General features: G+C 39.9%; 1 protein-coding gene across 1 annotated transcript in view; it reads right to left on the bottom strand.

Moving 5' to 3' along the window:
- The window catches only part of NPSR1 (neuropeptide S receptor 1), a 200,287-nt gene that overhangs the window by 34,899 nt on the left and 151,122 nt on the right, over positions 1 to 14,266 (bottom strand). Inside the window, exons 6-7 of the mRNA XM_075271208.1 lie at positions 7,930 to 8,006; positions 1,989 to 2,078 (exon numbers count right to left, since the gene is read on the bottom strand). Of these exons, the coding sequence (XP_075127309.1) occupies positions 1,989 to 2,078; positions 7,930 to 8,006 (167 nt within the window). The remainder of the gene's footprint in view (positions 1 to 1,988; positions 2,079 to 7,929; positions 8,007 to 14,266) is intronic.

Raw genomic sequence — 14,266 nt, 5'->3', positions numbered from 1 at the left:
CTTGTTGAATCTATGCCACGAAGAATTAAGGCAGTTCTGAAGACAAAAGGGGGTCCAACCCGTTACTAGAATGGTGTACCTAATAAAGTGGTCGGTGAGTGTAGGAATAGCCTTAAGAAAGGCTATTCTCCTACCTTTAGACGTCTTCTCCGCACCGCTGTTCTGTAGAAATCCCGGTTTTCGTTGGTGTTCAAATTAGTTCTCTCGCAGCACTGGGGGCGTCCCCAATGCTGCGAGAGAACTCTCCAGCGCCGCATCCATCTTCTTCAGGAACAGGCTCTCTTCGCGTCAAACTTCTAGGCCTCGGGCAGCCGACTGCACATGCCCGCCAGCTACAAGAAAATGGCCACTTACAATACTGTGTAAGCGCCCATTTTCTTGTGGCTGGTGGGCATGCGCAGTCGGCTTTGCCCTAAGCCCGAGGCCTAGAAATTTAAACCACCTCCGGAAGAAGATGCGAAGAGAGCTCATTCCTGAAGAAGATGGAGGCGGCGCTGGAGAGCTCTCTCGCAGCATTGGGGACACCCCCAGTGCTGTTTCAGCGCTGGGGCCCACCCCCAGTGCTGCGAGAGAACTCATTTACATACTGACGAAATCCAGAACGGCGGCGTGGAGAAGACATCTAAAGGTAGGAGAAGAATAGCCTTTCTTAAGGCTATTCCTACGTGTCAACGACAAAAAAATTGAGTTTTAATGATAGGATCCATTTAGGATCCACTTAGAAAAGAGGAAAGGAGCACTAAAGTAATGCTGTCCCCACCAACAGTTAAACCCACCTGTCCTACTTTTTTTTCATACCCTCATAAGAGTAAATAGAAGTTACCCAAACAGGCTAATCCAGTAAACTGGGCTGTTTCGTGAATCGGGAAATAGCACAGTACACTGTGCTCACTATTAATCTCTATAGGACATCCGGAAACAGTATACCGATTGTTAGTCATGAAAAGCAGAGATAAGAATATCCCTTTAAAATGGAAAATAAGAGCTTACCTCTTATTAAAATTAAAATTAGGTATTTATGTTGCTTAATAATACACAGAAATAGTTTTTGACAAAATAAATAGTAGGATGTTTTGGTAAATTTCCTTTTTTACAGTATATGGACCTATCTAAACTTGCAACTGCTGTGTTCTGTTGACTTCCCATCATCTACTGCTAATGACATTTGCTAAGATTTCCCGGATACCCTGTGTGAAGTTGAAGAATATCTGTAGTTCTTTGTATAAAAAATAACATAAAATAACCTCCTGACTAGGAACATCAATTGTTTGCCTGCTCAGCTGCTGTAAATGCTTGCAGTGCAGATCCCAGTTTATACAGTACATGGAGTGAGACACACTAAGAAAACCACATGGGAACACCACACACTAGTTATAGGCTATTTCTAATAACATCCCCCAAAGAGAACATGACAGTAATGAAAACATTAGGGCTCCTCTCCATATTCAAAGGACCCCTATAGCACTTCTTTAGATTTTAGCTTATGTACTTTGTATTAAAGACATTGTCCAGGATAATTTTTTATTTATTTATTTTTTTAAATCAGGCCAGGGAAGGTGAAGAAAAAAAATAAACATATATACTCATCTTTCACCTGTGCTCTGGTTTCCTCCCAGTCTGGTCCTGATACGTCTTCTTGTCCTTGCCAGCTGGGATGTTACGGATTCCTTCGAGTTACGGGTCACGTGTTGTTGGGATGTCCGTTAGAAGAAAACATCACAGCAGAAAGACTATGATGTGAGGACCGGAGCAGGACGGGTTGAATTTTTTTTTTTTCACCTCCACTGCCTAATTTTTAAATAAAATTTTATTCTGGACAACCCCTTTAACTCTTTGCATACTAAGAACAGTTGAGATTCAACTAGACAGGCCAAGTGCAGTTTCTTCAGAGCTTTTCCTTTGTCATATTGGTATACTCAACTACTATTTAAGTAATCTGCCTCCTTGAAGGTGTTTATGTCATAAAAATGAGATTGTTATTTACTTACCAAGAATGACTACAAGACTATATTTTATCGCTTTCATTTTGGCTTTTGATATGAGACCTCGATGACTGTAATTGGCACAAAAATTCCCATCTAGGAGAAAGACAAAGAAGCATTAAAATGAAGGATGAGTTGAAACAGTTACATGAATAATTGGTATATTTTTGATTCTATAACGGTAATATAAATTACAACATCTGTGGCAGGTTGACCTGAGAAAATGGGACCAATGTTATATGCTGATTAACCCTTTAAGGATGCATGGTAATGCACTAATGCTCAACGCTTTTTTTCATATTTTGCTTCCACACCTTCATAAGTTTATTAATTTTTCTGTCAACTTAGCTATGTGAGGGCTTATTTTTTGTGTGTTGAGTTGTACTGGTCCCATATTAGGGTATAATTTTGGGGGGAGTGAACAAACCACAATTCTATCATAATTTTTGCATTTTGAACAGCGCTGTAATATTACGGTAAGCGTATGCTGAAGAGCATTGTCTTCATGCATGCACTCAGAGAAAAGGCTGCTAATCACTATGAGACCACCCTCTAGACTTCTAAGCCCAAAATGAACAGATATGAGCGGTGTTCAATAAATTATCTACCTCCCTATGGAAACAAAATTTGCTGAGAAAATTGATATTTCTACTTTTAAATGTCTTTCATTTGACTTTACCACATTCATTCCACTTCGCCTCTAGTGACTGAATGCCTTCACAATCCAATCAAACGAGACTTCTTGCTGCTGCAGGAGCCATGTTACTGTCTCTTTAACAGCATTATTATCAGGAAATCTTTGTCCATCATAAATTTGTTCAGGTTGAATAAGAAAGTAATCACTAGGGCTCAGGTCTGACTGTAGACCATTGATTGGAGGAAGGATCTTTAATCTCCATGAAGCCGCATTCCCTGACAGCCGCTTGTAATTTGTGAGACTTGTGAGCCAGTGCATTGTCATGTAGCAGCAACACTCGCCGACAACTTCCCATTGGCATTTCTCTATGATTTCCTCATGTAATGCCTTCGTAGTTAACACATAGGTGTCTCCAGTAATTCTTGTATAGTGTGGCAAGAATTCCAGTAAAAAAAACCAAAACTGTTGCCATGACCTTTTAGGGCCCGTTCACACGGGGATTACTGGCGCAAAATCTGGCACGTATAGACGTATATATTAGATTCCATTCATTTCAATGTTGGGTTACGGCGTATAACGTGGGTGCAAAACTACGCGCGCAAAATTACACGCGTTACACGCCCATAACCCGACATTGAAATGAATGGAATCTGATTTCAGCGCGCAAACTCTGACATGTGTATACGTGCCAGATTGTGCACCCATAATCTCCATATGAACAGGCCCTAAAGGTGACTGCTGCGCACAAAATTTCTTTGGAGTTGGTGACCCCATCATAGAGATGGACCCAAGTTTTATCACTTGTAACACCCCAACAATAGAAGTCTCCTGAATTTTCGCTTAGCATGTCTAAATTGCTGAAAAATGTTTTTTTTTGCTCAGACGTCAACATTTGTGGCAGCTGAACTTTGATGTCAACAATGCATCATTAGCGATACTTGAAACCATGCCAGCTCATGCCAGCCTGTCTGAAAAGATGTGTCTTTAGTTTGCGCTTGGAGCTGTAGAAATTGGGAGTTAATCTGATTGCTCTGGATAGAGCATTCCAGAGAAGTGGTGCAACTCGGAAGAAGTCTTGTATACGAGCATGGGAAGTTCTGATAATAGAGGATGTAAGTGTTAGGTCATTGAGTGAACAGAGAGCACGGGCAATAGACAGAGATGAGGTAGCAAATGTAGGGAGGGGCAGCATTATAGAGAGCCTTGTGAATGAGAGATACATATATATTATATTCTGTATTGAATAGGCAGCCAATGTAGTGACTGGCACAGACTGGAGGCATCGCTGTAGCGTCTAGACTGATGGATGAGCCTGGCCGCTGCATTCAGAATAGATTGTAGAGGGGAGAGTTTAGTAAGGGGAAGACCAATTAGTAAGAAGTTACAGTGGTAAAGGTGAGTGTGAATTAGAGCAACAATAAGTGTCTTTAATGTATCTTTGGTAAGGAAAGGATGTATTCTGGAGATGTTTTGGAGGTGGAGGTGACATGAAAGCTACAATAAAAACAGTATTTTTTGCTTTAAAACATGATCAAAATCATATCTTTACTAGAGATGAGCGAACACTAAAATGTTCGAGGTTCGAAATCCGATTCGAACAGCCGCACACTGTTTGACTGTTGGAATGGGTTTCGAACCCCATTATAGTCTATGGGGGGAAATGCTCGTTTCAGGGGTACGCAACATTCGATCAAATTCTACTTACCAAGTCCATGAGTGAGGGTCGGGCTGGATTCTTCTCCCTGCGCAGCGTCCCCGCGTCCTCTTCCGGCCTTGAATTCACTCTACTAGCCCGATGCCTAAGCAGAGTAAATGCAGAACCGGAAGAGGACGCGGGGACGCTGCGCAGGGAGAAGACTTCTAAAGGTAAGAGAAGAACCAACGTTGATTGGCAATGTATAGCATTCTGCCAATCAACGTTGGCTCTGCATCGAATCTTAACTTCGAACAGCTAGTAGTATTTGATCAAGTACGAGTATTTCGAATACCGTAGTATTCGATCGAACACCTACTCGATCGAGTACTACTCGCTCTTCTCTAATCTTTACCTAATTGTAATGTGCACCTCCCCCCGCAGTAACAAACCCTGCAGAGCTGGGGGGAAACTAATCTTATTAAATCCTACAAAACTGTACATAAATCTGAATAGAGATTTAAAAAGTCTGCAGCACTCACTGAAAAAAAAACACATGTTCTTTATTGTGTGATATGAATGGCTACTGCTGTTTCATTTGTCCTCATGCTTTTTCCACATCATATATATTAATCTGTGCACTTACTTCTTTTCTACATCATGTTCAGCCTGGATCAGACTGCATGTACAATGTGGTAGGTTCACTTTGAAATTGACTCTATTCACACATAATAGTATGTTTACAGTGCATTTATTTAAAAAAAAAAATCTCAAAATATTATTTAATCCATGAATAACCATATTCTTGTCAGTTTTACTAATTAGTATTACTTTATGACAATCAACTGTTTATGATGTGTATTAGAAGCTTAGTTATACAGTATTTGATGACCTTCAGTTGTTACTGTAATGGTGTAATGGATACAGATGCACTGAAATAGATCTCTGTGTTCTATGCACTATTATATAGCATAATAATTATCCCAATGAGTTCACAGAGACAGTTCTCAAGAAAATTATTTAGTGGTTAAATGTCACTTTTTAATAGCACAGCCTTAACTCACAAGGTTGACTGACAGCAACTCCTTTGTGTGATATTCTTTTCATACTTTTTTCCTCAACCTCAATGCAAAATAAGGTAACAAAAGTACTTTCTTTTCTGTGCTAGTTTATATTATATATATATATATTAGCATAGAATCCCCAAAAGGGGTCATATACTGAGTTTATGAAAAGAGTTAGTAACAAGTGAACTAAGATAAACTTCCAGTGTACATACAGTATATGTAACCACTTTTCACTTACAATGGCACAGAATTACCATTGTTGCTACGACTGTAAATTTTTGGGCCATCTTGGCCTAACTTGGAGCATCTTGGTAATGTTTGGTTTAAAGGGGCTTTATCATCGGTGAAATGTGATTTGAGCTAGTGATATGCCCGAATAACCTTTAAAAAGGCTATTCAGGTGCTGTTACTCGTTTTTTGGAAAAAAAAAAAAGTTTTTATTACATATCGGTAAAATCGATTAAAACCATTTTCTTGTGGACAATGGAAGAAAGCGCACAAGAAAATGGTGCTCGGGCTCAGAAGGGAGCATTAATGTGCATGCCCAAGATTTCAATGCGCAGGGATCGAGGCTACAAGAATGGAGGTGGTTACAACAATTGAGGAGGAGGGCAATTATGGAGCAAAAGCAAAGGAGGGGGCGTTATCAAGGTATGATGCAGGGGGGTGCACGGTGGCTTGGGGGAATGCCCAGGGTGCACAGAGAGGCTCATTTATATATCAGTTTTACCAATATGTAATAAAAACGAGGGGGGGGGGGGGTCTTTTCAAAAATGATTAGCAGCTCCTGAATAGCCTTTTTAAAGGCTATTCAGGCATATCACTAGCTCAAATCACGTTTCACCAAACATAGAGCCCCTTTAAGGGTGAAGCCCCACATTGTGGAAACGCAGCTTCTTTTGTTGCAGATTTTGTTGTGGTTTTTTGAGCCAAAGCTAGGAGTGGATTGAGCTGAAGGTAGAAGTAGAAGAGCTTTATATATACTTCACATTCTTTTTGTAGCCATTCTTGGCTTTGTCTCAAAAAAAATACTCAGCAAAATCTGTAACAAAAAAACCTGCGTTTCTGCAACGTGGGGCCTTAGTCTCAGTTTAATTTTTTTTCTGACAAATGGGTTTGGCTTCTCAAGAAAAGGTGGCATGTCTTAAATGTATCAAAGTGCAAAAGAATGTACCAAAATGCTGGCTCCACTAAAAGGTGGTATAAGCTTAGGCATCCTAAAGATATGCCACATTTATTATCCAGAATCCACTATGATAAATCTGGCACATTTCCAGACTGTCTGAAGGATCAGAATGGCCCACCAGAGAACCAGTGAGTTCTCCGGTGGGCCCCAAGTCCCGACAGTTAATGCGCATTTTGAAAATGGAGATGCATTGGTCAAGGGCCCCAATCGGGATGGTCAGGGGCCCTGCCCCTGGAATGATAAAAGTATACTCACCTGTCCCCAACACCCCATTTTCCCTTGCCTGTGTCTATTCGGTCTCATAGCTTTGCCTCATTTCTGGACATCCTGTACCTAATTGTTTTTTACAGTTACACGAGGTGCAGGACTACCAGCAAGAAGGTGCTGGCACAAGACTGAATGAGCACTGGCAGCGGACAACAGTGTGCCGGGGACAGATGAGTATGTCCTCCCACGTGGCACATGGGTTACTCTGCAGATCAGCTTTTCCAGGACAGAGCAGCTACAGGTAATGGTAACATTTCTAGGAGCCATGTTGTTCATCCAGTGTGTAGCAGTAGGTTTAGGTAGTGCTTTTTTGCCCATGGTATAATGGCTGAGCAGCATGGCTCCCAACATGTTATTACCTTTAACTGCCCTGTCTCGGTACCGCTGTGAGGCAGTCATTCGAAAGCAGGAGGAGGGACTTGCATAGAAGAACCACAGAGGAGGGCGTGAACAGAGCATGACATGAGGGGTGCATGGGAACGCCCATGATGCACAGAAGGGCTCATTTACATATACGTTTAAAAGGTAATTCATTAAAATGGGGGGTCTTTTAACAAACGATTAGCAGGACTTGAATAGCCTTTTTAAAGGCTATTCAGGCATATGTTTATCTAAAATACCGTAGTGAAAATCCAGTGATAGAGCCCCTTTAACATCTACTTGAATAAAGAAAACATTTTACATGATTTTACTGTTCTGGAATGCATTTTTGATAGGAGGGATTTTATGTTTAAGGCACCAGGAAATCTTATTTGCTTGTTCCAAGTCATGCTATATTGGAGTAAATTTTTAGAGTTTGGTATAACATAACAAAATGTAGCAAAAAGGAAAGGCTCTAAAAAGCATTTAAGTGTTAAGTTATAGGACATTAGAAAAACATGGCTGCTGTCGTCCAAGTTCAGCACCGCAGTTATCCATTATTCGTGTCTGATACTGCTGCTCAGTCCTTTTGGTGCTGAGCTGTAATAAAGAACACAGCCTGTTAACTAAAGGATCTGTTTCTGGAGGAAAGAATTAGAGTTTTCCTAATATTACACAGCCCCTATTATCAGGGCTAAGCTGAGCTTTCAGTTATGTAACACAAATGTAATGACAGGGATTTGTGTATTAAAACCATTTAAAGAAAGGAAATGTAAGATTTTAGACAGAGAACTTACCAGTACAGTTGGAAATGATAACTGAGTGTGCCTTGCTCTTTGTCCATATCGTTCTTATCACAATGAAATAAATTACACTGTTAAAAAATAATGTGAAAAAGTTAAAATGAAAGCCCAAAGAGCTGCAATAACATAGCTTGAACTTTTAAGCACTACCTTTTGTAGTATAAATCCTTTAATACAAAGTCTGTATGGGAAGAACTCACCAGACATCCATGAACTGAATTCAATTACCAAAGATATCACACAGCGATTTTCTCCTATGTTTTATATGGATTTTTTACATGTAACAAAATTCTAAATATCAAGAATTGATCCCAAGTTCATACTTAATCAGCCTAATAACAAAAGAATGTCCCACCAGAGTAATACCTCCCTCCTTCCAATGTATTCTACAATACTAATGAACAAGTACCCCCCATTCCTGTGTCTTAGAATACCCTTTGCTGACACTTCCTGACACATTTGAAACATACATTTTCATTTGTGGGGAGATTAAAATCACACACACTTTGGTGGCAGATTAAATGAATTCTATTATATCGAAAATAATGCAAATATAAACTGGAGACATACAGCATAGAGTGGATTTCCGCCTAAACATACAAATTACAATATCTTAATAAATAAGAAGTTAGAGAAGCAATCACAGTTTGATAGTTATGTTTCTTTCACCTACAGTATATAATTTCCCTTCTTATGCCTGCCATTTTTGCAGGTACGGCTATATTGGTTATTAACTTTGAATTACTTTCGCAACAACTTCCACTAAATGTGTCATTTTGCTACTGACCAAATTGACAAAATTAAAATGAACTATTCAATCACATTTTGATCAATAGTTTAACTGATCAGATTCAAAAAATGTACAGAAACTGATTCATTTAGATTTAATAATGACCAGTGCATAACTAGGAATGGCGGGGCCCCGTGGCGAACTTTTGACATGCCCCCCCCCCCCCCCGACCGACACCCTCGACCGACCCCCTCCTACGCATTCCTGCGCGTTCTATTATGCCCAGTAGTGGCCCCTTCACACAGTATTATCCCCCATAGTGGCCCCTGCACACAGTATTAACCCCCATAGTTGCCCCTGCACACAGTATTATCCCCCATAGTGGCCCCTGCACACAGTATTATCCCCCATAGTAGCCCCTGCACACAGTATTATAGCCCATAGTGGCCCCTGCACATAGTATTATCCCCCACAGTGGCCCCTGCACACAGTATTATCCCCCATAGTGGCCCCTGCACACAGTATTATCCCCAATAGTGGTCCCTGCACACAGTATTATCCCCAATAGTGGTCCCTGCACACAGTATTATCCCCAATAGTGGCTCCTGCACACAGTATTATCCCCAATAGTGGTCCCTGTACACAGTATTATCCCCAATAGTGGTCCCTGCACACAGTATTATCCCCCATAGTGGCCCCTGCACACAGTATTATCCCCAATAGTGGTCCCTGCACACAGTATTATCCCCAATAGTGGCTCCTGCACACAGTATTATCCCCCATAGTGGCTCCTGCACACAGTATTATCCCCCATAGTCACCCCTGCACACAGTATTATGTCCCACTGTGGACACCCATCAACAATTATCATACTCTGGGGTCTTTTCAGACCCCAGAGTGTAATAATCGGAGACCCAGGGGAATAAAAACATAAAAAACTACTGTTTCTTACCTGTCCACGGCTCCTACGCTGTCTTCTCCGCTGCCGTCCTTCTTCAATGACATCGGACGTCACATGACCCGGGATGCAGGCCGGGTTCATGTGACGTCAGAGACGTCAGTCAACTAGGAAGGAGGCCTGGCAGGATCGTGGAGAGGTAAGTAACAGTGTTTTTTATGTTTCTTACCTCTCCCAGTCTGGCAATCATTATACTCGGGGGTTCCGAAAAGACCCCTGAGTATAATGATAGCAGCGGTAGCGGCTGTCACGGGGCCCCTAATATCCCGGGCCCTGTGGCAGCTGCCTCTGCTGCTATGGCAGTAGTTACGCCACTGATAATGACTCTCTTTAAGCAAATGAGAATCAGTTTCTGTATGTTTTCATAACGATTTTGGTATCAGCTTTCTGTATCCATAAATCCTTACTCATATTATGATGGATGATTGATCATTTTTTGCAAAGTCCACCACACATCTGTTTTGAGAAGACACTGAATGTGTCTATTCACATGCCTGTTTTTGATGGACTGTGTCTCATGGCCCGCAACTGACATGCACTTTGCTCATCAAAATGGACATAGATAGTGCCATGTTAATAGACCCATTCACATATATAGGTTCTATAATGACCATGTAATGGCCATTTCAAGACAGGGCCCCACGTAGCATAAATGCCATGATTTTATAGTACCTTCAAAGTGGATGGGATTCTGGTTAATCCCATACGCACATTGCAGAAAAAGTGGAAATGCTGGCGTTTTCTGTAAAGGTGTCATTGAAGCAGTAAGCGTTACGGGAATACCTTTTGGCTGTGAGTCAATACGTGGGGCTTTAGTCTCAAGAACAGCCATCACATGGCCATTACTCACTATTCACTTACTTGAATAGACAGACATGGCCATTTTTTATGGACATTAGATCCATGAAAAACAACATGGCGATGTTCATAAGGCCTAAAACTGATCAGAGAGGCCTCATTCACATGACAGTGAACAATAGCCATGATGTCCTTGTTCAATGTCCACAAATGGGGGCTATTCATATGAACGTTATTCTGATTGTCACGGACTGTCAAAATATAGGTCATGTCTTATTTTTGCCTGTTTTCATGGATCTCTGCATATACTGTATTGTATGGGGATGTGTGAAAACAAGTGCCCCTCAGGTGCAAGATGACTGTGAAAAATGGACATTTTTCATGGCCATTTTGCTCATCTATCGTTTGAATGTAGCCTTAAACTGGTGAACAAAGCTTGATGTGCATAGCCCCCTAAGTGATGGACAGAATGTCAAAACCACATAATGTAAGATACATTTATCATATAACTTTATAATCAAAAGAAAGAAATTATTGCTCCAAAGACAGAAAAACAGCATGGCACATGGTATACTAAGTTATTTGGTCCAGGGTGGCCATTGTAAATTTAAGATATTGTAACTTGGTGCCATAAATATATGAAAAACTATCAAATGATTCTGAAGTCCACCAAATTTCAACCTGAATGACACTTTCTATGCTGAGGATAGGAACTTATACTATGTGTCTTGTTCAGAACACGGTAGAAGAGAAAATAAAATACAGCTGTCTTTGCCTGGTGCCCAAAGAACCTGGTCCAGGTAGATCGTAGTACAGACTATCTAGTACTATAGTGTGTTCTAGAGAGGCCCAACTAGACAAGCTGCATATACTTTACTACACAAATTTACTAGTAAAATTCCCAATTCCCAAATTCCCCATTGATAAAAGGTCATGGAGAGAGCTTATGACTTGGGACCCTGCACAGTGGTTTCTGCATGGGTCACAAAGAATCCCCCTAACATTCTCTTATCGATGTCAATAGGTGTTTATGACAGAGGTTTTTTAATTCTATATGGCTGTTGTTCAGCAGATCTTTGAAATGATCTTCACTGATCAGAGCGCCATCTCATGCAAAATTTCTTCCTCAAAATAAAATACCGTATAAAAAATAATATGTACAATCATAAAGTAAAACAGGCTAGAATAAAATAATATGTTTAAGTCATTTTCAGTAGTAAAAAAATGAAGACAAATCATTTTCTTAAAAGACTAGAGCTCAGTAGAAAAACATTGCTGCATGTTTACAGGGAAAAAAGTTACTAAAAATGAAGCTTCATTTTAGGAGGAACCATAAATAGAACATAAACCAATATAGTGTGTCATTACTGCAGGGTTATATATTTATAGATACGGTAAATTAATTTCATCTCTGAAAACATACAACCCTTTACCATCACTCTTATTTCAGGCAGATACAAATTGGAATCTTGCAATTCAGAAAATGTTGTTACCATGGATAAAAATGTAGAAAATCACATCACATAAATTGTATCTAAGCAACATTTGTTAATGCCATTCCTCCCCAAGATAAATGATTTTTGAAGAACTAAGCATGTAATGTTTAGTAAAAAGAACATTCAGTTTTGGTTATAATTAACATCATTGCTTATTTAATGAGTAGGTTAGAAAATAAGTCCATGTTCATATTTAGTAACTATATGTAGCAACCATTGCATACATTTTAATTCCATGTTTTTGCAAAAAAATACTATTCCTTCAAATCTGATAGAAATTAAAGTAATACTTTAAATATAAGGTGAATATTCAGCCTTGGATCTAAAGCCGTTTTGTACTTATTCGAATATTATACGAATATTCAATGCGTTTAACCGCTTGGTGTTCGGCCGCTTACACGCATACCTATGGCGGCGAGGTATTCGATCGAATACTACTTGCTCATCTCTAGTACTTATAAATGGGTTTAGAATTGTGCACTCATTTTTTTCTTAATATAGATGTTTTCTTCCTTACCTTATCTCTTAGACAAGCCGCATAATTGCCAGGCTTCAGCTTGTGCCACACATCTCAGGATATTGCAAGCTAAGAAGAGTAAGGAAGCATACATCTATCTATATTCATAGGGGTTGGAGCTCTATAGGGGTTGGAGCTCACTAATTCAATAAAGGAAGAATGAACATAGTGAAGTCACATTACATGGATAATACAGGGATTTGGAGATATTGCTCCTTGAGGAGAGAGCACTTTTGCAGGCGTATGGAGACTTACAAGCCATTTTCGGTCCACTTGGGAATTATGGGAAATATGCAAATCTGTTTTCCAGGATGTAATTAGGAAAACAATGCCTCTACTTGCTGCCCTCTAGGGACAGCCCCCTTAAACATCATGCATGACTTTTTCCACAAGCCTTATGCTATGATGCGGTATTTAGCCAAACCAGTAAATCTATTCCACAGCTGAATAAAACACTCCACGTTGTGGAAATGCAATTTCTTTGTGTAGATTTTGCTGTATTTCTTTAAGCAAAAGCCAGGAGAGGATTGCACACTAGCGAAAAAGTATAAGAACTTCCTATATATTTCCCATTCCTTTGGTAGCCACTCTTGGCTTTGGCTCAAAAATCTTCAATATGGGGCCGCAGCCTAAGGCCGGGGCCCATGGGTCGGAAACGCTGCGATGAAAAGTCCCGGCGTTTCACAGTACAGGCAAAGTGGATGGGATTCTAGCAAATCCACGCCCACTTTGCGGTAAAAACAGAGGTGTGGACATGCCAAAATTTAAAAAACAATTATATCTATGAGGAAACCGCTGTTTTGGAAATCTCAGTATGACAATTATTTCTACGGAAACGCCGGCAGTTTCTGCATAGATATAATTGTAACAAAGTCTGCGGAGGAAAACTCCGCAATCTTTCTGTTTAAAGTGCTGCGGGAAGAACTGTGATGCATTGCCGCCATGTTTTTTTCCGCAGAGCTTTTTGCTGCGTGATGTCCAGTGGGGCCTTAGACTAAAGGGGTTTTCCAGGATAACAGATAGTAGCCCAGATTAGCATTATAGCAGCTGGAAAAAATAACAGAGATCTAAGTGGAAGGAGCTGCTGTTCTCTGTGGAGTGGATGTAGCAGCTCAGCTTTCATTCAAGTATTGCAAGGAGCTATTAGTCATGGTACTAGTGCTACTATAAACAGTTGATCAGTGGGGGTGCTAGGTATGGGACGCCTGCATATCTGATATTGATTACTTATTTTACACATAAGCCATCAATATTTGTAAAACTCAGATATTAAGCCTCAGAACGCCTCCAGGAAAAAGTTTGAAAATACTTAAGCAAAAACTACATTCCTGCAATTAATTACTACTATTAGTAACAATACAGAAGTTGATAGGTCTGATGAATTCTACCTTTTTAATGACTTTGTGGTCAATCACAATACTGCCACCAGGTTGTATGAAAGTCTTCTGATTGTCCCTCATTTGTCCATTTCAGGACTCACACTAATAATAGTAATATAATAAATCAACTGATTGTTCTATTCATCTGTGTGATTGTACAGAGCGACAAAGTACAATGTTCTGATCCATTAACTGAAGTGAGGATAATTTTTACCAAAGGATATTTAATCTTCTATATATATGTAACTACCCGGCCTTTGTAAAGACTTGCCCTTTTCAATTAATGTAATTTAATCACGTTCATTAAAGATGAATAATGAAGCTAATTTATAGAAATTATAGTAGACTATCTTTGCGTGAAGATAAGACTATGATGTTAATACATCCCATGGACTCTGAGAATTTAGAGGCTGAATATATTTTACTTGTCATATGATTTCAGCAGATAATGGT

This window comes from Leptodactylus fuscus, chromosome 4, assembly GCF_031893055.1.
Source record: "Leptodactylus fuscus isolate aLepFus1 chromosome 4, aLepFus1.hap2, whole genome shotgun sequence".
Taxonomy (NCBI): Eukaryota; Metazoa; Chordata; class Amphibia; order Anura; family Leptodactylidae; genus Leptodactylus; species Leptodactylus fuscus.
This window is presented reverse-complemented; position numbering and strand designations above follow the sequence as displayed.